The 24,138-nt window shown below is 40.3% G+C and overlaps 1 protein-coding gene and 1 long non-coding RNA gene across 5 annotated transcripts in view; one reads left to right on the top strand and one right to left on the bottom strand.

Annotated features, from left to right (window-relative positions):
• LOC140467135 (uncharacterized) overlaps positions 1-398 on the bottom strand; it is a 54,707-nt gene extending 54,309 nt beyond the window's left edge. Inside the window, exon 1 of the long non-coding RNA XR_011955351.1 lies at positions 281-398. This is a non-coding gene — a long non-coding RNA (uncharacterized lncRNA). The remainder of the gene's footprint in view (positions 1-280) is intronic.
• Positions 1-24,138, top strand: part of lgr6 (leucine-rich repeat containing G protein-coupled receptor 6) — a 255,696-nt gene that overhangs the window by 57,330 nt on the left and 174,228 nt on the right. The window contains exon 2 of one of the 4 annotated variants that reach the window (XM_072563206.1): positions 10,088-10,190. The exons of the other annotated variants lie outside the window; for them this stretch is intronic. Within the exon in view, the coding sequence (XP_072419307.1) occupies positions 10,111-10,190 (80 nt within the window). The 5' untranslated portion in view covers positions 10,088-10,110. The remainder of the gene's footprint in view (positions 1-10,087; positions 10,191-24,138) is intronic. 4 annotated transcript variants of the gene reach the window in all.

The following is a 24,138-nucleotide window of genomic DNA, read 5'->3' as shown; positions in this document are numbered from 1 at the left end:
TGCGCCAACAATCTACACACACGGACTCACAACAGTCAGATCAGAAAGTCAAATGATTGGTTTGCACTGTTAAAAACCTTGACATATGCGTATATGTCAGGCAAATATGAGATTTGTACCTCGAATCTCAATGTTGCAAAAGTAAAAACCCTTTGAACTGCTTCTATGTGAATTGTAAATTATTGCTGGGGAGGAAGGGGAGACTCGTTAACCACAGCTGGCAACTTCACAATCATTCCTACTTCCTGGATGGTTTTACAAACACCGTGAAATTCCATACCTGAGTTGAAAGCTAACAACATGCAACACAGCACTCTGGACTGAAAACGGATCCTCCTTGGCAGCATTGATGATCTTTTCCTGCTCGTACACAAGAAGCAAATAAAGCAGTCACCAAGTTATGGGAATTCGATTTGGCATGTTTTCAGAGTTTAAAAGAAGACTTTGCTTTGACTCAAGTATTTCACGGCTCCCTGATGTGTGCGCAAATCAAGAACAGCGCACATACCTCATCACAGTAGTGCTAGAACCACATAGACAAATAGCACCATCAATTTTATATAAATTTCATTTATTAGTTCATATATTTCATAAAGGTGGGGCATCTCTAAATCTCTAAGTGGCTTTTATACTTTAGCACTATCCAAATTAGCCTTTAAGTATTAGTTCTACCCGCTAAGGACAATAAGAACAATTCATTGAGATACATTTTACCAAAAATTGGCTTAGAGTTATTTTTGAAGAATTTCACAGAATAGTTCTCTCTACGTGCTCTAAGAAGTTTGTAGAATTGACCACATTTTTCTTCATTAAGTGTGCTCAGCGAGGCATTCGCACTGTCCTGTGCGCATTATCAGTAGAAGCACATACGAGTGCCAGGGCGATCCAGGATTTGTTCCATCGTTGCCATGTTTAAAGTCCAGTTTTGCACCCCATTAAGTGCAAAGACTAACACTTCACAGTATACATAGGAAAATGCAAAAAAAAGACTAACTTGAAATGACAAACCAGACTGATGTATGACCAGACCCTTGTTGTGTGACTTGGAGAGGAAGTTGCAAATTTTTCTGATCCCATCTGTCTGCTATTCTTGTACTTTTTAAGTGGTAAAGTTCATTGGTTTTTGAAGGTGCTGTCAAAGGAAGCATGTATAGTTGGTGCTGTGCTTCTTCAATATAATGGACATGGAGATATGTGTGTGTCAAGTCATTTAAGTGTCCAGATTTGTCTGGGGCATTTTTGAAAACACTAATACTGTAGTTTGTAGGATTACACTTAATGTCAATGATGTATTTGTGTATCTGGTTAGAGTATCATAATATTAGTTCTTATTTTATAAAATATGTAGGTTAAAAGAGAAAAAATGAAGAGTGTGATGTGCTAAATATAACCAATACTGTAGAACCAAGAATGTCTTATGATACCTACCTGTATCCTTTATAACTGGGAAAAGCCAGCGCTTAATTTAGAGTGGTGCTGGAAAAGCACAGCACGTCGGGCAGCATCTGAGGAGCAGGAAAATCAACGTTTCGGGCAAAAGACCTTCATCAGGAATAGAGGCAGGGTGCCTGCAGAGTGGAGAGATAAATGAGAGGGGGGGGGGTGGGGGTGGAGAGAAAGTAGCATAGGATACAGTAGGTGAATGGGGGTGGGAATGGAGATGATAGGTCAGAGAGGAGGGTGGGGGAAGGTAGCAAAAATATGCAGTTTAATGTGGATAAATTTATGGTTATCCACTTTGGTGGTAAGAACAGGAAGGCAGATTACTTACCTAAATGGAATCAATTTAGGTAAAGGGGCAGTACAGAGAGATCTGGGTGTTCTTGTACACCAGTCAATGAAGGTAAGCATGCAGGTACAGCAGGTAGTGAAGAAGGCTAATAGCATGCTGGCCTTCATAACAAGAGGGATTGAGTATAGAAGCAAAGAGGTTCTTCTGCAGCTGTACAGGGCCCTGGTGAGACCACACCTGGAGTACTGTGTTCAGTTCTGGTCTCCAAATATGAGGAAAGACATTCTGGCTATTGAGAGAGTGCAGCGTAGGTTCACGAGGTCAATTCCTGGAATGGCGGGATTACCTTACACGGAAAGACTGAAGCGACTGGGCTTGTATACCCTTGAGTTTAGAAGACTGAGATGGGATCTGATTGAGACATATAAGATTATTAAAGGATTGGACACTCTGGAGGCAGGAAACATGTTTCCGCTGATGGGTGAGTGCCAAACCAGAGGAAACAGCTTAAAAATACAGGGTAGACCATTTAGGACAGAGATGAGGAGAAACTTCTTCACCCAGAGAGTGGTGGCTGTGTGGAATGCTCTGCCCCAGAGGGTAGTGGAGGCCCGGTCTCCGGATTCATTTAAGAAAGAGTTGGATAGAGCTCTCAAGGATAGTGGAATCAAGGGTTATGGAGATAAGGCAGGAACAGGATACTGATTAAGGATGATCAGCCATGATCATATTGAATGGTGGTGCAGGCTCAAAGGGCAGAATGGCCTACTCCTGCACCTATTGTCTATTGTCAAAAAGTACAATGGCTGAATGGGGGTGGGGATTGAGGTGATAGGTCAGAGAGGAGGGTGGAGTGGATAGGTGGAAAGGAAGAATAGGCAGGTAGGACAGGTCATGAGGGCAGTGCTGAGCTGGAAGGTTAGAGGTAGGGGTGAGGTAGGGGAAGGGGAAATGAGGAAACTGGCAAAATCCACATTGATGCCCTGGGGTTGAAGTGTTCTGAGGCGGAAGATGAGGCATTCTTCCTCCAGGCGTCAGGTGGTGAGGGAGCAGCGGTGGAGTAGGCTCAGGACCTGCATATCCTTGGCAGAGTGGGAGTGGGAGGGGGAGTTGAAATGTTGGGCCACAGGGCGGTGGGGTTGATTGGTGCAGGTGTCCCTGAGATGGCCCCTAAGGCGCTCTGCTAGGAGGTGTCCAGTCTCCCCAGTGTAGACGAGACCGCATCGGGAGCAATGGATACAATAAATGATATTGGTTGATGTGCAGATAAAACTTTGATGGATGTGGAAGGCTCTGTTGGTGCCTTGGATGGAGGTGAGGGAGGAGGTGTGGGCGCAGGTTTTGCAATTCCTGCAGGGCAGGGGAGAGTGGGTTGTTGGGGGCATGGACCTGACCAGGTGGTCACGGAGGGAACCGTCTTTGCGGAAAGCAGAAATGGGTAACGAGGGAAATGTATCCCTGGTGGTGGGGTCCGTTTGGAGGTGGCAGAAATGTCATCGGATGATGTGGTTTATGCGAAGGTTGGTAGGGTGGAAGGTGAGACCGGGGGGGGGGGGTTCTATCCTTGTTACGGTTGGAGGAGTGGGGTTTGAGGGCGGAGGTGTCCGAGGAGCAGGAAAATCGACGTTGCGGGCAAAAGCACTCCATCCACCTGGACATCCCGTGCTGGCCTATTACCCACCCTCGATCTTTTTATTTCCAACTGCCGCTGAGACATTAACCGCCTCAACCTGTCTACCCCTCTCCCCCACTCCAACCTCTCACCCTCACAAAGCACAGCCCTCTACTCCCTCTGCTCCAATCCCAATCTCACCATCAAACCAGCAGATAAAGCGGATGCAGTGGTAGTTTGGCGCACTGACCTCTACACTGCTGAAGCCACACATCAACTCGAAGGCACCTCCTCCTACCGCCCCCTCGACCATGACCCCACCCCCCATCACCAAACCATCATCTCCCAGACCATACAGAACCTCATCACCTCAGGAGATCTCCCTTTTACAAAGTCAGCACTTAGCTGTGCAACTTTTATTTTCAGTTCTTAAACTATTTAAACTGAAGACTGATTGCTTTTGCAGATTCAAAATGAACTTTTTAATCACCTGACATCTCTTCACATAGGCTAATGTTATTGAAGGAAAGTAGATATTTACAATGTGTGTGAGGATCTTTAACAGCATTAGTGAGGTAGCAAAGCAATTCACTTTGAACGATTGAGAAGTGATTGCTAGAAAATAGTCTTCCATTGATACTTTTGTTACATTTTTAGTTTAAATATGAACACTATAAGCCAAAAGTTATAGATGCTGATCTAACATTCTCTGATATAAATGTGAATTACTGAGCGTGCAGATACAGTTCTATTACTTCTTTTAAGAGTTTTTTCTTTAAATTCATGTTGTTTGTTTCCGCAAATCTCTGACAGTCAAATTTTATATTGAATTTTAATTTCAACTTGCTATAAAAAAATGAATAAATACCTAATAAAATGATTTATTGAAAGCAGCAAAGTATCTGAAAGACAAAACATTATTAAATCTTTGTATTGTTTAGATTCAAGTCCTAAATCTGAATTATGATCTCCAATGGAGTTGTGGACAGCATTATCCATCAGCTTTTAACATGTTAAAATAGTAAATCTCAATAAGTGTATGTTATTCCAATAATAACCACAGATTAGAAGTTTTTTTTGTCAAGGTAGGGTCAGAGGTAGGCATAAGTAAGAAAGACCAATTCATATCTGGAGATGAAGTACAATAATGTAATTGTCGAGGATTTGGAGGGAGTCACATTGACCTCTTTTTATTGATCTAGCTATTCTCAGTAAATTCTTACAAAGGAGTAAGAACTTTGTATTTTAATCACATTTTACACTGTTTTTGTATGACAAGTTCTTTTACTTCACAATAGAAAATGTGTCCAAGATGAGAATACCTTGGTCATTGACAATGGTATGTTACAGTTCACTCAAGGAGTTTGAGTTGCTGTGGCACTGTGCTCTTTCACATCAACATTTTATTTGGAGCTATGTGTGATAATGGTAGAGGCTCCAACATCATTTCCATTATATAGCTAACCAGAAATCTCTCCCAATCTAACTGGTTGCTTTGGTGTGTCTTGGAAGGATTTTCAGGTGTATTAGACTGACAGACCACAATTGACTTCTTGCAAAATCTAAATCTGGTGGCTTCCTATATTTAATCGAAGAATTTGATGCAAGTTACGCAAGGCCACTTTCAGATTTTCATAACTGGTTACAAAATAGCACCCATAATTGCACCATTGTGTTTGTTGATTGAGGGCATGTTTGCACACCAACATTGGCATTCCACCAATTTGAAAGGTAGGGTATAAATATGGAGTCTAATAAATACTGGAGGTGGAATGTGGACTATCAATATGTGGACTATTTATATGCAAGGTTCTCTTGCATATAAATACTGTCTTCAGCAGGTCAGGTTCGAAATTTCAATTCTCAATTGTGGGCAACATTCTAAGTTTTTGTGATATGGCGTATCCAAATGAGGAATTTAAAATATATTAGGGATGAAGAATGCAAGTCAGCTTCTAACATCTATGTTGAGCATTTCTCAGTTTGCTGTCTGTCCTGTAAATATATTCCAAATGCACCAGCATGAGTGAGACATTTTATGCAATAACCACCAAGCCCACCAACAGTTCAGCTTTCAGCAACTGTTAGCACCTGACATTTATATTGTATTTGCTCAAGTTATCTTATAAAATAAATTAAAATTGGTTTGAGATCAAATTTTTTTAACAGGTTAAAAAGAATATATGTCATGTGTGTTGTTACGTGATAAAATAATCAGCGATTAACTTGTTTCATTATCCATAATGGATAATGAAGAGAACAAGTTCTGAAAGTAACAGAGACAGACCAGTCTCTAACAAGGACAAAGTTATTTGGAAGCCTGAAATTGAGTGGTGCCCTTTAAGTGTAAACTTTACCCATTGGTAGTCGAAATAAAGCATGGAAAGTCAAAAGGGTCAGGTGCCTGCTCTAACAATATATTGTCAATTACAACATGATGTATTTTTTTTTCATTCAGCTATGAGCTGGGGACATCGATGGCTAGGTCAGCAGTTATTGCCCATCCTTGATTGGAGTTACGTGTCAACTACATTGTTATTGGTCTAGGATCACCTGCAGGCCAAACTAAATAAGGATGGCAGATTCATTCCAGAAAGAACACTATAAATCAGATAGGTTTTTCTGACAATTGGCATTGAGTTCTTGGTCATCATTAGACACTTCATTCCAGATTTGTTTATCGATTTCAAGTTCCATCATCTACCATGACAGGATTTAATCCCAGCTCCCCAGAACATTACGTGGGTCTCTCGTTTAATGTTCCATTCATAATACCACTAGTCCATCACCACCCCTCTGATCATCTTTTCTTTATTGGCAACTACTACTGTTATCCAAATCTGTTCTGCCCTCATGCTCTGTCATAGATACAGTGATGGGCTTTTTAGCTACAACAGGATATTTGTACCTGAAGAGGTGATATTTATGTTAGTTCACATCACATAAAGACTAATGAGTAACATAATGATGAAGGATTCAAGAGACATTTATGACAGCTGTTTGTTATTCTCTAAATATATTACAATGACAGGAATTTGCCTACTTAGACTAAAGTTAAGATATTAAAGATACTAAAATGTAGCACACATCCCTCAGCATGTCATACTGCAAGAGGATTCAGCAAGATGGAGATTGAGACATTTGCACCCTCAAATCACAGGTGATGCACGATAATAGTATCTTGAGCCTATCACTGAAATGTTTATTGTATTTGAACTGTGAGATATAACACAACAATCTATACCAGCAGCGATACTGAAGTCAGTTCCTCCAGTGCTGGAGCCAACCAATGTAAATATAAGTATAAGTTAGCAAAGCTTAGACATAATACTTAAAGCACAAAAGCATATTCAGCTGAGAGCAGGATCAAATTATGGTGAGAAATTCATAGACAGGAATTAATCACATCAAAGTGATGTATTCTGATCCAGATTTAGAAAGAAGCATCACTGATAGCTGACTATTTGACAAATTTTATTAGGAAATAAGTGCACTTGTATTAATTCTGCAAATAAATCATTTTTTGCATATTTGACCAAAATGAAAGGCTTGGCATTAGTAAAATAAAATGGCTTGGATTTTCCAATGGCCAGATGATCTTTTTTCCAAAATGGATAGGAATTTTCAATGGAACTGTGTAGAAACCCTACTCACAACAGATTCTGAAATAATTGCTCAGGAAATTGAAGATTCTGGTAAGCAATTTCTCTATGCCTGAAACCCTCTAAAAGTCTGAGTTTAAACTGAAGAATTTGGAGGGTTCCAATGGAATTAGGTAAATAATTATTTTGGGTCCCCTGTCAGAGTAAGAACCACCATCTTTACTCCAAGTCCTCACGCTCGTCATATCACTGCTACTGTACTCATGTCCCACCAAGTCTCATGCTCAACCACTTTCATTATTGTCTGCATCATCTTCCTCACTGGTTAAAACCCCCAACCCCACTAACCTTAAGTGTCCTTTACATTGCCTACTCACTCACCCAGGTTTACCACCCCATTGCACCATCAGTAATGGCTCTGCCACCCAGTTTTGTCTTTCATAATTCCTGCCCTCTCTCTCATTCCAGAGAGAAAATAGAAAACAGGATACATGGTAGGCTGACCATCATTCAGCTACTTATCCCTAAAGAGGAGAAGATCATGACTCAAATCAACCAGAACAGAGCCTGGACTGGCTGCCTTTGACTTACTGTGCTGGGACTCCCTGAGTCAAGTGTCCCCCCTTGACTTGACCAAGGACTGCAATGCTGGAGAATCAGAGTAGAAAGGTGTGGTGCTTGTAAAGCACAGCAGGCCAGGCAACATCTGAAGAGCAGGACAGCATGCATAAGCCTGAAAAATCGACTGTCTTGCTCCCCGGATGTGCCTGACCTGATGTTCTTTTCCAGTGCCGCATTTGACTGAGACCTACAATGACAAGCTTCCTGACTTAGTGCCAAGTTTTAGTGCGACACTAAACTGCAAAGCAAAACAGCAGAAGGATGAATCTGATATCTCTGGCTGAGGGAGCAAGTGTGGTAAGGCAAGACAAGGAAGAGATGCTAAAAGCTTCCAAGTAGGCTCAGAGTGAGTGAGCACTATGATAGTGAATAAAGAGCCCATGAGCTGAGTGTGCGTCCCTGAGTGCATGATGGCCTTGCTACTACATTACAATGATAATTGTCAGCGCAGCCTGAGATGCAATACTGAAGTGCAGAAGAGTCCTCTAAGTGAATCGGAGATTTGAGTGAGTGTTCTTAAAGGCTGGTAAATGTCAGATGCCAATGTTTGTGGATGGAGCATGGATGGGTGGTGCCCATGGAGCATGCACTGCCATGTCAGTGCCCAGTCTCCTAGAGATCATTTGGTGCAAGCGGCAAGTTGAATCCTCCAGGTACCTGGTCAGGTTTCCTCATCGAGCTTTACTGGCATCAAGCTTGACTGGCAAGTTTAATAAGATGGGAGGCTGAATCTTAATGAGGTGAATTGTACTGTTTACAAGGTTTCCAACTGCCCTTTTCCACTCTAGACCTGACAAGCCCCTTCCCGGCTCCAGACCCACTCCATCCTTCTCTTCCTCCGAACCTGACCGTCGTTCCCCTGCTCTGGACCCGATAACTTCCTTATTATCCTATCTCCCCTTCCCTCACACCAGACCCAATCTGTCTCCGCACCCTTGGTCTGAATTATACCCTTCTCTGACATTGCTAGTGATGTTATGAAGGAGACATGGATTGATATTCTTTCCGCCATTTTTTTGATACACTTGCAAAGGAATTAGGGAAAACAATGACAAACATATTTTCATGAAGACACATACTTTTAAGAAAGGCTATGTTTCCCAACACCCCTGAAGGGTTCAAATTGGAAAGGAAGGAAGTTCTGCACATGTAGGCTATGTTAAATGGCCTGCCAGTAAAAAAAAACTTGGTGGTACCCAAAGAAGCACAATATAAAGGAGCCAACAAAGCTGAATGACGTCACTGATGATACTGGCAAGTGTACTGTACATGAACATTTTTCATATATGTACTGAATTTTATGGGGGTATCAGGAGACATTCTCTTTGAGAAGTAAGTAGAATTCTCCAGTGTATAATCAATTTGCTTCAGCATTTGCACTTCAAATAGGCTGTCAGAGGTAATTAATGTGCTTTAACTGACAGTCATCTAAAGTATCAGCAGGTGAAAAGGATTCAACTTATTGTTGACATTAATGTAAATTAAAATAATTGTTGGATTATATCAACTTTTTAGTTTTCTCATGGATTGAGGCTTCAGTGCCATTGCCAAATACTTAAACAACAATAAAAGGGTAAAGGTTAAGTGTTAAATTACAGCATCTTTGCAGGAACTAAACTAATTAACGATCTTCAACTTCTCCTCAGTAATTCATTGACTATGTAGAATATTTGCTCAAACTAACATTGCTATGTAATAGGTTCACATCAATTACTAACACAAAAACTAAGTTATTGTTTTCAATCCTGTAGTAGAATTTGACAATTTACAAAACTCACTAGTTAGAGAAGATAAAATAGTGCCTGATGCATAAATACACTGTGAACCTAAAAAAATTATGTTGGTTACTTTGAATATCTGTCTGTCAAAAGAAAGAAGCAAGATTTAGTAATATCATGCTGATGAAATGGGAACAGTTCATAGATCATTAACAAGGTAACCTTTCCTCATAATGCAGGAGGAACAAGTACATGTGTTTATTTGTCAGTCCACCGATGTTCAGCGTTATTTGCACAATGCCTAAATTATTCAGGTATCTGCAATACTGTAAACAAAGGGAGAATGAATGTGTTGTACATCATGTCTAATTTAGTTTACAGGAGCTGTTAATTTTACGTTTAGTGACATGGTGGCTCAATGGTTAACACTACTGCCTCACACTGCCAGGGACCCAGGTTTGATTCCAGCTTTGGGCAACTGTCTGTGTGGAGTTTGCACATTCTCCCCATGTCTGTGTGGGTTTCCTTTCACAATCCAAATAATTGACCATGCTAAATTGCTCATTATGTTCAGGGGTGGGTAGGTTAGGTAAATATAGAGTAATAGGTTAGGGGAATGAGTCTGGATAGGTTACTCTTTGGAGTTTTGGGCCAAATGGCCTGATTGTACACTGTAGTGATTCTATTAGTACAAAACTGAGAAATCAGTAAAGACTGAATAAATACTGGAATCACTAAAAAAGAAATATTACATTTTCACTATAATGTCAAGAATTGATATAATATATATTTTGCATTTCAGGATCTTACGATGTCTTATAGGCAATGACTTTTGAAGGATGGTTGCGATGTGATGAAACACAGTGGCCATCTGTGAACAGCAAAGTTCTCCAAATAGCCATATGGTAAAGACCAGATAGTTTCATTTTGAGTCTTGTTGGTTAGCATTATTTTTTCCAAGCTAGTGCTATAAAGATCCATCTAAGAATTGTGAGGGCCCTAGCTCAAATTATCATTCAAAATTGACAATTTGCACTACTCCTTTCATGCTACAGTGGATTTGCAGCCCAGACAATGTACTCAAGACTTTAGAGTGAGCCTTGAAGCTGTAACTTTCTGAATTTGACAAGAATGCCACAGAGTCAAAGCTAATACCTCACTTACTTAACCAAAGTTTCCATTTGGTAATCATTGGGTATAATCAATGTTGCAGTCTTTCAGAAAAGTTTACTTCTGAAAAGTTCTTTTGTTAAATATATGAAGACGACTTTACAGAAAAATGCATAACATTTCTGTTTACATATAATAAGTACATTCAATGCAGAAAAAAGCCTTTAAATTATTACAGAATTTGCAACACCTCAGAGTGACAACTCAATACAGTTTACCGGTGCTGGATACAATTCCTAGCTTGTGATTGAAATTTACAGTAGTATCCTGGAATAACAGAGTTTTAAAATGGAAAAACAGGTAATAATGATTATCCTTGAGATATTTTATTCAGACATTGTGTACCTCTGCTTTTCAATGAGCAACATGTTTTACTAATAATTTAAACAATGTCATGCCTTTGAATCCACAACTTAAATTGCAGTTCTCAATATTAGCAATGCACGAACCATTTGGGCAGCAAGTTTCAATGATAGTGTGCACATTTCAAATGTTGCAGTATGTTTTATTTCTTTTCATTCAAGTTGCTTAATTAGTGCATTCAATTCTTTTCAGTAAAAATAATTTTGTAAACCAAGGGATTTAACTTGTTTAGTTAAGAGTTATTGCCTGCATTGAGTTGTTTTTTCTGAAGCAAAGAATGGGTAGATAGCGATAAAAAGGTAAGTATAGATGATAAGTGAATTTCATGGTATTTAAAAGAACTGGGCCCATGAATACTTGTTAAATATGACCAACACTTACCACGTACAATTTGTGTGTTGTGGGTTGATTCCATTCTATAAGAGTGAACAAAACACTTTGTCTTGCATGATATATGACTGAAATATACATCAAACAATATGCCATGCAATGTAACATGAAGCAACATAACTCCCAACATTTTATTAAATGCTAATTTTTTCTTACCTTTACTTTACCTTCCCTGCCTTATGACTATTGTTATGACAATGTCTCCTCTAAAATTTTCTTCCTTCTTCTGAATACTCTGTGCTGCAAGTTCTGTTTCATGTATCTCGTGGGCTGAACTCAAAATTTGGCAATGGGCACATTTGTTTTTTCTAAGAACTTTAAAACTGGAGTATTTTTCTGTCCTCAATATTTCCTTCTCCCTCAGATAATGAGGTGTTAAAATCCAAGATTACTGTCAATTAATTACTATTTCTTGGTTCAAAACTAACTTGCATTTGGAAACCTTTAAAAACCTTTGAAAATTCCAAATAATTTTCGAACCAGGAACAATTAGGGAATTCAGTCATTGTATTAATGTAGGAAACAGCAGCCAATTTGCACAAAGGCAGCTCCTGCAAGCGACAATGAAATTAATGGTCAGATAATCTGGATATGGAGAGAATTACCACAACTCGGACTCTCTGTTCAGCAAATAAAACATAATACTCTTACATCCAGTTGACAGAGGAGACAAGACCTCAATTCCACAACTAATCTAAGAGGAAGGGTGGCACAGTGGCTCAGTGGTTAGCACTGCTGCCTCACAGCGCTCGGGACCTGGGTTAAATTCCAACCTCAGGTGACCATGTGGAGTTTACACCTTGTCCCCATGTCTGCGTGGGTTTCCTCCAGATGCTCCAGTTTCTTCCCACAGATTAGATTACTTACAGAGTGGAAACAGGCCCTTCAGCCCAACAAGTCCACACTGACCCTCTGAAGAGCAACCCACCCAGACCCATTCCCCTACATTTACCCCTTCACCTAACACTACGGGCAATTTAACATGACCAATTCACCTAACCTGCACATTTTTGGACTGTGTGAGGAAACCGGAGCACCCGGAGGAAACCCAAGCAGACACGGGGAGACTGTGCAAATTCCACACAGACAGTTGCCTGAGGCGGGAATTGAACCTGGGTCTCTGATGCTGTGAGGCAGCAGTGCTAACCACTGTGCCACCATGCTGCCACAGTCCAAAGATGTGCAAATTAGGTGGGATTGGCCATGCTAAATTGTCCATAGTGTCTCGTGATATGTAGGTTAGGTAATTAGCCATAGGATATGTAGGATTACAGGAATAGAGTGGGTCTGGGATGGATGGTCTTCGAAGGGTAGGTGTGGTCTTGATGAGCCAAGTGGCCTGTTTCCACACTGTCAGGATTCTGTGAAGCATCTTTGGCATTATTGCCCACCCTCAGTACTGCATTGAAATGCCAACTGCAATTATATGCTGAAGTGCTCTGGGATGAGGAAGAAACTCCCAACTTTCTGCCTTAAAAGTAAGAGCACTACCACTGAACCAGGACAGCCACCTGATTTAGCATTTCTCTGCCCTCCTGGCACTCAATTCCGTGCCCTTTTAGCTCCTTCGTTCTTTCTAAATTGATTTTGTACAAGCCTTTTTTCTAACTTGTGTTCAATTTGGATTAAAAATTACTTCAGGGCACATATCTTCAATTGTTTTTGCTAGTGTGAAGCCATGCTTTATAAGAAACAATTTAATGAATTTACTGACTGGAAACCATGTATTTAAAAACAAAGGACTCAGCTTCTTTTAATTGAGTTGAAGTCACAGTCTCAAAAATGGCTGAACATTTGTACCACTAAACTTTCTACATTTCAGTTTATTGAAACAGAGACAACCAATTTGAAAAGCCTCACCAAGAGCAAATACCTTGAAGAATGTATGGGACCATCTTATACCCCCTTCGCGAAGCTTTTCAACACTGGCTGGATACTCAAGTGGGAGGGACAAAGCATTAAATACAATACTTGGCAATGGGACTCTGGCTATGAAATGATTATTTACCCATTTAAGACAGGCAATTGGAATCTGCTAGTCATGAGGGCAAAAGCGAGGACTGCAGATGCTGGAAATCAGAATCTAGATTAGAGTGGTGCTGGCAAAGCACAGCAGGTCAAGCAGCATCCGAGGAGCAGGGAAATCGACATTTCAGGCAAAAGCCGTCCTGATGAAGGGCGATTTCCCTGCTCCTCGGATGCTGCCTGACCTGCTGTGCTTTTCCAGCACCACTCTAATCTGGACTCCACTAGTCATGCCATATTTGGATCATTGACTTGAGATAGAGAAAGGCTATATGACAATCCAACTAATTCCTCCAGTCTTTAAGCACCCTTTTAAACTGTAGATCATGACATAAGCAAATGGATGCTAAAGAAGCAAGACACTGAGTAGGTTCCCTTTCTTTTCTCTCTCCATACAACTTGTAAGATTTCAGCTTTAAATGCTATTTGATATTTCATGAAGCGAAGGCAAAGAGTAAAAACTCAACCTAGCAGCTGCTTTCTGCTGAAGAAAAGATAATTCATCTGTTAGCATCAGTACCATCTTGACCCCAAGTCCAGAGGGTTCAGTGATCAGCAAGAAGCCAGCCAAATCATCAAATCTCAAAATTTATTTAGTCCTTTAAATTTTCTTTCTGCACTTTAACTTGTTTAATTTGTCCTCTTATTCTGTAATCTATGTGTCTGTGGGTAAAAGTCACTATTATTTTACTTAGAACAGATTACTACTATATATTATATTCGTTTTATTAAAAATTCAAAGTCTTTGTGTGATCTTTACATTAAAACCACATCAAAAGTTAAACATTCATTGAATTGGTAAACATATTTTTGACAAAAGAACTGTTGTGGCCAAACAAGGAGTGGAGGAAGAGGAAAGCTATTCCGCCCTGTCACCTGGCTGTAACATTACAATCCAATATATTTTGGATATTGTTAATTGTATGGGTTCAATGTGTTGCATATCCTAAACAAGATATCCTACTTCTGCCTAAATACACTTTTGTATTTTAAAAATATTAGAATTTGGAGTAATGTAAATATTTACAGTCTTGGAGCTTAATGTATAAATATTATAAAGCCATGTTGGAAAATTATCACAGACATATGGTAAGTGTCATGCTCTGATATAGTATAGCAACTCTGTGTTTATACAAGACGAGAGAAAGGACTCTTTGGTACACTCCCATGCATGAGCAACATGTGTACTTTACTTTGATTAACATGAACCTCTTGTACAGAGATAGTTACTTTGCAAGAATGCTGTGCAAAAGCTACTTAGAATGATAAGAAAACTTTGCATTTGGAATCATAGACACAGTTATGCTTCAGGTTTTACTATGATTTAAAATGTTCTGCGCCTGGTGCATTCAACAAAAAATGAAGTTCATACAAAGAATCATACCATATGATCATGCCAGAGTTCTAAAGCTTTGGGGCATAGCTAGTTGAATTACTGCAGTTCGTTTTATGTCTGTGTCAAAAACAAAACCCAAATGATAAAGGTTGGTCTGAGAACATTGATTGGGCTCAAGAGAATATCAAAATATTCCCAAATCTTTTTGGAAAGTGTCAGTGTTGTGAAAACTGGCCAGTGTGTGAATGGTGTTGTCCTTGGCAGCAGTGTCTGTTTGATTTGTCCTGTCAGGAGACAACCATTTGCAGGGAACTGATTCCAGACTGGGCGTGGGAAATATCAATACATCTGACACTGGTCTTGTTTCTCAGAACAAAAGGGTTGCACTGAAGAACAATTGCTGTACTGTCTGCTATAGGTACAAGGTCCATTGTTTTGAAGGTGAAGGATGAGCTAATCCTCTCCTGTTTGCTGGAGTGAACCAGTTGGTATTGTGCAACAGTTCGTGGCTTGAATATGTTTGACAGAGAAATTTTAACTTCTTTTCAGTAAATTATCACCATTTAGTGGTTAATATTTTTGAATATGTTTTTCACTATAGAATAGACCAAACAGGGTCTATATGATATTTCATGATATATTGTCTGAATATCTGATGTTAATATTTCTTCTAAATTCTTGACATACTGGTCAACTTTTGTATTAGGGTTTAATTTGATATCAGAATAACAGTAATGAGTCACAATAAGTCATTATTGACCAAAATGTACAGGATGAACAAAGAAAATTATCTTTGAATTTGCACAGAGTTTTACTAAAGCTGAGAGTTGTAACATAAATCACATTGTGAAGCTTCCTCAAGGAATTGCTCAAATATAGACCAAAGTCTGCAATGTTTGCATTGCTGAAGATTCTGATTTTAAAATCCAGCTGAGACAGAGTAGGTGGAGGGGTGTTGTGCAATTACACTGCATTGTCACATTAGCAAACCCCTATGAACTCAACGTGACAAGCAGAGGTGAAGATTAAATGCCAAAGCTAACTTGGAATGCATTTCTACTTCACAGGCACTAATGCTATCGGTTCTGAAACTGAAGACAAAGCAGTAAATGTTTCGATGTGCATGATACCAATATGATACTTTTACATGAAAATACCTTGACTCCACAGTGAACTTTGTTGCATAAAGGGTGCAAAAGTTATACATTTGGAAGTCAGTCAATTATTTGGAAACGTAGTTACTTGAAAGGTTGTTTTTTTAAAACTAATTTCTTAATTATAAGAATAGCAGTTTACATAGAAATAATAATCATCCTTAGAAAAGCACAGGTTGAAGGGTCAAGAAATCAACTCTCTAGAGCATTACAAATGCGTGACAAAAATTTCAAAGCACAATTTGAACTATTTGAATTTTACACATTAATCATACAGTGTATTAAATACTGTTTAAAGCAATGGAATTACCTGCATAATTTGGATTGGCAAATTAATTTCTCATTTACAGAACAATTTATTAAAACATTTATTCCTGGAATTGTATATTCTCACCTATCATTGATAAATTAGATTAGGTTTCCATTTTTTACACTTATCATAATTAGTTTTAAATGTGTTTAGTAGGAATTGTAGTAATACAGTATAGAGTTAATGGTTACGACAGTGATGGCTTTTATGTTGATAGATATGTTGTTAGTGTGATTTGACAGAAGCAATAACACATTGTGGTATACTTTCAATTTATTCCAATCACAGTGATGCCTTTGTCACTTTCATCTTGAAATGCTGATCAATGAGAAGGATGAGTGACTGGAGTTCGTTGGAGTCAGAACTCATACACATTAGTCTTAGGCGCATATAATGGTGCAGAACTTGTGGTAAGAATCACTGTAAGACTATCAGCACTCATCTCTATTAAGGAGTATTTTGGACATCAACTTTTAGCATCCACACATGAGCAATTTGATCATGAAATCAGAAAGTTGCTGTCTCTGAATTGCAGCTCTTCCACAAGCTTCAGTACATTGGTACTTCACTGGAAGATTTGGCATTCACCCAAATGCAGGAAATGAAATTGTACTACTTACAATAAACCTGCTAGGAAAGGGAAGGGAATTGTGAGTAAATTCTTAATGGTGTGATAATAGTGTGAATTGGTGACGAGGACACTATCATAAATTGTTTAAAACCCATCTTGTTCTCTGAAGTCCTGTAGGAAAAAGCAATTGCCATTCTTAATCAGTATTGTCAACATGTGACTCCAGGTTCACAGCAATATGGTTCACTCTTAACTACCCTCTGAAATAACCAACCAATCACTCTGTTCAAAGGGCATTTAGGTTTGTAAAACAAATACTAGCCTTGCAAGTGACTCCCTCATTTCATGATTTATTTTTAAAATGCCTTAGTTTCAGAGAAATAACCTAACCCTGAACATAGATCTTTACAATTGTGAAGTCATACTCCTATAATTTTTAATCATTATTGGAAATGCGAAGGAAAATATTTGCTTCACTTTTATTTCTATCTCTCTCTTTAGTCATTTCTTACTTTGCTTTCCTTACTTGCTCTGTTGAATTCATTGTTCCAACCCATACTTCCGGGTTTAGGAGGATTTTTCAGGAAGGATACTTCAATCTGATTAGTTGAAAGGACATGCTGCTGCTTGCTCTGTTCACACAATTCCTAGATCTCTTGCAGAAGATGACACAGTATATCAGACTCCGAAAGATAATAAATTGCTGCACAAAAGCATGCAAAACATCTGTAGACAGCTATAAGTGTAATGAAAGCGGGCTCAGTTGCTGCTGACCACAAAATCCAGGTCAATGAATATGCATGATTATCCACTCACTAGTGTGATATGCAGTCACTATGTACAAATGTACTCCTTCAAGGGAAATTAATTACATTTTGTAATGTTTCCTTTGAAAGATTCCAATGATTTACTCATGTAAAGAAAGATCAAAGTTAACCAAAATCCAAACTAAAGATGTCATAGGATGGTTATCTTTCATTAAACATTGCTAATTGTCATAAATCAGAAAATTCTGACGTTCTTAATTTTGATCCATTGGATATTAACAATGGGACATGTTTAGCCAAATATAGCAATCTTGGTTCTTTTGAGTCTGTTTTGTATGAATATACTTCCTCCAGAGGTTTTTTTGAGAGCAATATAACAAAGATCTATAGGAGAACTGACTTTAGCATGCATGTGGATATGTAGAGAGAGTTTAATTACTCAACATTAGTACTTTTGCTTTACCTTAGTATTATTAAGAGTGGTAACACAATGTGGTTTTAGAAATACTTTTGAATTTATCAAAAAAGGAAACATTTTTAATAGGGATGTCTAGAATCGGGGTAACAGTGTACGAACAGGGTAAATCATATGAGATTGAGATGAGGAGAAATTTCAAAACCTGGAGAATGGTGACCCTATGAAATTTGTTACCATACGAACAAGGTCAAAACATGATACAATTTTGAAAAAGAATCGAAGAGAGCACTTGGGGCTTCAGATCAAAGGATATGGAGGAAAAGCAAGAACAAGATATTGGGTTGGATGATCAGCCAAGATCATAACAAATGGTCAAAATGCCTTACTTCTGCTTCTAGTTTTTATGTTTCTATCCCACCACTTGTGAGTAAACAAGAGAAGAGCCTTTAATCAGTAGAAGAATTGAGGGAAGAATTTGGTGATGGGAAGCATTTAATATGAAATGGTGGGTGGAGTCTCAGCCCACATCCTGCTGCCACCTCAATTAAATCTGTAATTGGAAGGTTCATGGATGGTTTCCCTGCCCTTCCACCAAATGAAGCCTTTAAGTGGGCAATAAGTACCAGCTAGGTAAAAACAATGACTGCAGATGCTGAAAATCAAATACTGGATTAGTGGTGCTGGAAGAGCACAGCAGTTCAGGCAGCATCCAACGAGCAGCGAAATCAACGTTTCGGGCAAAAGCCCTTCATCCTTTTATTCCTGATGAAGGGCTTTTGCCCGAAACGTTGATTTCGCTGCTCGTTGGATGCTGCCTGAACTGCTGTGCTCTTCCAGCACCACTAATCCAATAAGTACCAGCTGTCCAGCTGACAGTCAGAACATCAGTCTCTTCCACAAGATTCTGTCCCAGCCTTACTGAACTGAATATGATTTTAAACTTTAAATAATACCATTTACCATTCTATTGGCCTTCAGTTTCTTCCTGAAAAGTTCCCTCCTGAAAGTCAATGTTATGTACAGTGCTCAGTAACTCCAAATGGAATGCCAGAACAACACCAACCACTCCATTGATCTAACCCAGGCTTGTGACTCACTCAGTTGGGAAGTGCTATACTGACCCTGTCAAAGCTGAAAATGTGTTGCTGGAAAAGCGCAGCAGGTCAGGCAGCATCCAAGGAACAGGAGAATCGATGTTTCGGGCATAAGCCCTTCTTCAGGAAAGAAGGGCTTCCTGAAGAAGGGCTTATGCCCGAAACATCGATTCTCCTGTTCCTTGGATGCTGCCTGACCTGCTGCACTTTTCCAGCAACACATTTTCAGCTCTGATCTCCAGCATCTGCAGTCCTCACTTTCTCCTTGAAGATTTTGACCCTGTCAAAGGCCAGCTGTCCAGGCCAACCTCAACCAATTGAAATCCAAGAAGAAAACAACACTGGCCTTGTCTAACTTTAGTATGTGAATGACGATGTTATCTCCATGTTCTTAGAAGAGAATCTTCAAGTCTCATTTAACCCCCTACAGGAAGCATACCAAAGAATTGTTCTCTGCTTCAACCTCAGGAAGACTCAAGTCCTTTACCACCCATCCCTGTGTGGTGCTAGAAAAGCACAGCTGGTCAGGCAGCATTCAAGGACCATGAGACTCGACGTTTCGAGCATAAGCCCTTCATCGGGAAGACTTTTGCTCAAAATGTCAATTCTCCTGCTCCTTGGATGCTGCCTGACCAGCTGTGCCTTTCCAGCACCACACTCTTCGACTCTGATCTCCAACATCTGCAGTCCTCATTTTTCCTACCATCCCAGGTCAAGTTGTGATTCATTCCTCCATTAAGTTCAACACAGAAATCCTCCCAAACATGGAACCTTTCCCTTATTTGATGTGGAGATTCAACACCATATGCAATCTGCATGCGCCACCTTCAGACACCTAAGGACAAGAGACATCTGTGCTGATACCAAGGCCCTTGTGTCGGTAGTGATCCTTCTGACTCTTCTATTTGGCTCTGAAACTTGGTATACATATAGATACCATCTCAAAGCCTTTGAGAAGTACATCGATGCAGTTTGATTAATTCTCTGCATCAGCTGGAGTCTGGACAAACAAACACCAGACTCCTTGAAAAATCCAATAACGCCAGTTTCGAAACTACAGTCATCCGAAGCCAACACCAGTAGGCAGGCTACATACTTAGGCTGAGTTCTGATCACCAAAGCAAATCTACTTCTCTCAGCCCAAGGAAGATACTCGAATAAGAGAACGACAAAAGAAGCACATCAAAGACTCCCTGAAGACTTCACGTAAGAAATGCAACATGGATGTTAATGTGTGTGATACCCCCATTGAGAAGAAAATAATTTGGAAGATACTCCTGTATGAAGGGGCAGAATTGTTTTGAGAACACCCGTAGGCAAGAGCATGTACGGAAAAGGAACCAGAAAAAAGGAATGCCAGTGACTTCAAGGCTAAGACCACTTCCATCTCTCAGAAATACTTGCAAAATGTGTGACCAGGGATGTGGCTCTATGATCACACATATCACCTGCATTAGGGCACGAAGACCCCATGACCAGTGATATGGAATTTCAGGGGTGGCCAATCATACTCATTAGCGAGTGATTGTCATAGTTGCTGATTGTCTAGAAACTTGTAAGACATGCCTATTGATGAATTCTGCAAAACCCACCATGGTGACTCATTCATTTGGGAGCTGTAGTCAGTTTTGTGGGGCATGACTGGCTTTCAGTACAATATTTTCTATAGCTGTGAGAAAGATGATAAAAGTATGATTTGTGCTGAATATAAGTAAGACCTGAAATTCTGACATCTGCAACGCATGGTTTGGCTAATTTGAGGCAAATTACATAATGCAAGCAAACAGAAACTCTATTACTTTGATTTTTGAAAACATGATTCTTCTTGAGGAGAAAGTTTAACTTTGACCATTTTTCAATTTTTTGACAATGTCCACACCAAAAAAAAACTAGTTTTTGTTTACTAAGAATTGTTCATTCCAACTTATTTGCAGACAGAGGCATTTTCTATTGATATTATGAATAGACTAAATAAGTATTAGGCAATATTTGAAAGATTAGATGAGAGGACTTTGAAAGAAGGATAAGAATTTGGCTACTCCTTTGGGGGAAAAATATTAAGATAAATGCAGCAATTATTCTTCAAGAAGCTTGTCAAAGTTTGGCTTGGAACAGTGCATTTTGACTGCACAGAGTAGAAATTGGCTAGATTTATTCACAGCAGACTATTCAAATTGTTTTTAACCCCTTAATAAAAGGGCTAGAAATGGAGTACCTTAAGGACTATTTTGGTCCACTAATGTATGACAAAGAAAATTATAGTAAAAATGAAACTAATTTCCATTCAGTTTCTTGTTTATGGAGAGGTCCTGGTTTTAAACAAAAGTAAGTAACAGAGTAATCATAGGTGAGGTCAGAACTGATTATGCAAATAGAGACATTCTCACAGGAAAAAAATGTTCTGAGGTGACATGATTGTTGTTTTTAGGATCCTAAAGGGACCAAGTAATTTTGATTGTGGCAAACAAAATTATCTTGTCCTGAACAGTATTGTGGTGCTGCCTAATTCTTGAGGTTCTCCAGAGGTGAATGTGACTGGCGAGCAGGAGCTGAGTGATGCTCCTGGCTTCCTGAGGGTGAAGTGCTGTCTGGATGCCTCTTCAATATGGCATCAGGAAGTTTGGACCTGTAAGATCCTAGCAGAAACAGAAGCTCCTGCCCATCTATCACTACAATTTGGCAGTTTGCCTGCTCATGAGTAAACCAAAAAGACAGTAAGTATGTGGGATAACATACATAACCCATGGGCAGCAGTCCCTCCTGACCTTTCCACCACTTCCACACTTAGTATAAGAAAGCAAAGTTCCATCCATGATTTCAAAAGCTTTTGTCCAGTGGAGTTTCCTCATGGGATTTTGGGCATCTGCCATAAATTATTTGAGATAGATTAACCACTGTATTTGGGCAAAAGCTTCCTTATCATTCTATTGCATGATACCTTAAATGCATAACTTAAACTAATGGATCTTCATCTAGTGAGCACTTTTTGTTCTGACTGCCGTGCCTTTAACCATAGTCAGGATGCTGAAGTCACTATTAAGGGTCAATTGCAATTAATCATCTCTCTACAAAATCTGTGAAGTGCCTTTGAGCCCTTTGGGCTGATAGACTCAGACTGATATTAAATAATGGATCCACCAAAAAGAAAAATATTAGAAAGGCATGTGGTGTTCAGCTTCATGGCTGGTATTTTGCTTTCATTTTCTTTTATTTCTTTCTGCATTATATTTAACTCTTCTATTGTCACAGATGAGCTTTATCACAGTCAAAACTGTCAGTTATGTAAACTAACTAAGCAAAAAATTCACACAAAGTTAACAAATGCATATCTTGCAAAAGGAGAATTTGCTGGTAAAGCTCAGCAGGTCTGGAAGCATCAGTGAAGAAAAATCAAGATTTACAATTCGGACCAAGTGATGCTTCCTCAGAGCTGATGGTAGCTAGGAAGATGTTGATTTATATGCAGAAGTTAGAGTTGGGGGAGAGGGAAGGAGTAAACAATAGGTAGGAATAGAGCCCAAAGTGAGAGGAGAATGGTTGGACAGACAAAGGAGTCGATAGTGATCTGGCTTGGAAGGTAAATAGCTGTTAATGGAGACTGTCAGTGATTGACAATGGGTAGTGTGTAGTGGCAGACTATGTGATAACAAGGCCAAGTATGGTAGCCGGCTAGGACATGGGGGACTTCAGGCCCTACAATTATTGAACTCGATATTGAGTCCAGAGGGCTGCAGGGTCTTCAAGTCCGGTACTGTTCTTCCAGCTTGTGCTGAGCTTCACTGGAACACTGCAGCAAGTCTGAGACAGAGATGTTGGTCATGGAACAGGGTGATGGTGTTAATGTTCTGGAGTACTGGTGCCGGAAGAGCACAGCAGTTCAGGCAGCATTCGAGGAGCAGTAAAATCGACGTTTCGGGCAAAGGCCCTTCATCAGGAATAAAGGCAGAGAGCCTGAAGGGTGGAGAGATAAGCTAGAGGAGGGTGGGGGTAGGGAGAAAGTAGCATAGAGTACAATTGGTGAGTGGGGGAGGGGATGAAGGTGATAGGTCAGGGAGGAGGGTGGAGTGGAAAGGTGGAAAAGAAGATAGGCAGGTAGGACAAGTCATGGGGACAGTGCTGAGCTGGAAGTTTGAAACTAGAGTGAGGTGGGGGAAGGGAAGGGGAAATGAGGAAACTGTTGAAGTCCACATTGATACCCTGGGGTTGAAGTGTTCCGAGGCGGAAGATGAGGCATTCTTCCTCCAGGCATCTGGTGGTGAGGGACTGGCGGTGAAGGAGGCCCAGGACCTCCATGTTCTCGGCAGAGGGGGAGGGGTAGTTGAAATGTTGGGTCACAGGGCGGTGTGGTTGATTGGTGCGGGTGTCTCGGAGATGTTCCCTAAAGCGCTCTGCTAGGAGGCGCCCAGTCTCCCCAATGTAGAGGAGACTGCATCGGGAGCAACAGATACCATAAATGATATTGGTGGATGTGCAAGTAAAACTTTGATGGATGTGGAAGGCTCCTTTAGGGCCTTGGATGGAGGTGAGGGAGGAGGTGTGGGCACAGATTTTGCAGTTCCTGCGGTGGCAGGGGAAGGTACCAGGATGGGAGGGTGGGTTGTAGGGAGGCGTGGACCCGACCAGGTAGTCACGGAGGGAACGGTCTTTGCGGAAGACGGAAAGGGGTGGGGAGGGAAATATACCCCGGCGGCGGGGTCCATTTGGAGGTGGTGGAAGTGTTGTCAGATGATTTGGTTGATGCGAAGGTTGGTAGGGTGGAAGGTGAGCACCAGGGCCGTTCTGTCCTTGTTACGGTTGGAGGGCTGGGGTCTGAGGGCGGATGTGCGGGATGTGGACGAGATGCATTGGAGGGCATCTTTAACCACGTGGGAAGGGAAATTGCAGTCTCTAAAGAAGGAGGCCATCTGGTGTGTTCTGTAGTGGAACTGGTCCTCCTGGGAGCAGATATGGCGGAGGCGGAGGAATTAGGAATATGGGATGGCATTTTTGCAAGAGATAGAATGGGAAGAGGTGTAATCCAGGTAGCTGTGGGAGTCGGTGGGTTTGTAAAAAATGTCAGTGTCAAGTCGGTCATCATTAATGGAGGTGGAGAGGTCCAGGAAGGGGAGGGAGGTGTCAGAGATGTTCCAGGTAAATTTAAGGTCAGGGTGGAATGTGTTGGTGAAGTTGATGAATTGCTCAACCTCCTCGTGGGAGCACGAGGTGGCACCAATGCAGTCACCAATGTGGTGGAGGAAGAAGTGGGGAGTGGTACT

Source organism: Chiloscyllium punctatum, chromosome 45 (assembly GCF_047496795.1).
Source record: "Chiloscyllium punctatum isolate Juve2018m chromosome 45, sChiPun1.3, whole genome shotgun sequence".
Taxonomy (NCBI): domain Eukaryota; kingdom Metazoa; phylum Chordata; class Chondrichthyes; order Orectolobiformes; family Hemiscylliidae; genus Chiloscyllium; species Chiloscyllium punctatum.
The sequence above is the reverse complement of the archived record's forward strand: the minus strand, read 5'-3'. Positions and strand labels throughout refer to the sequence as shown.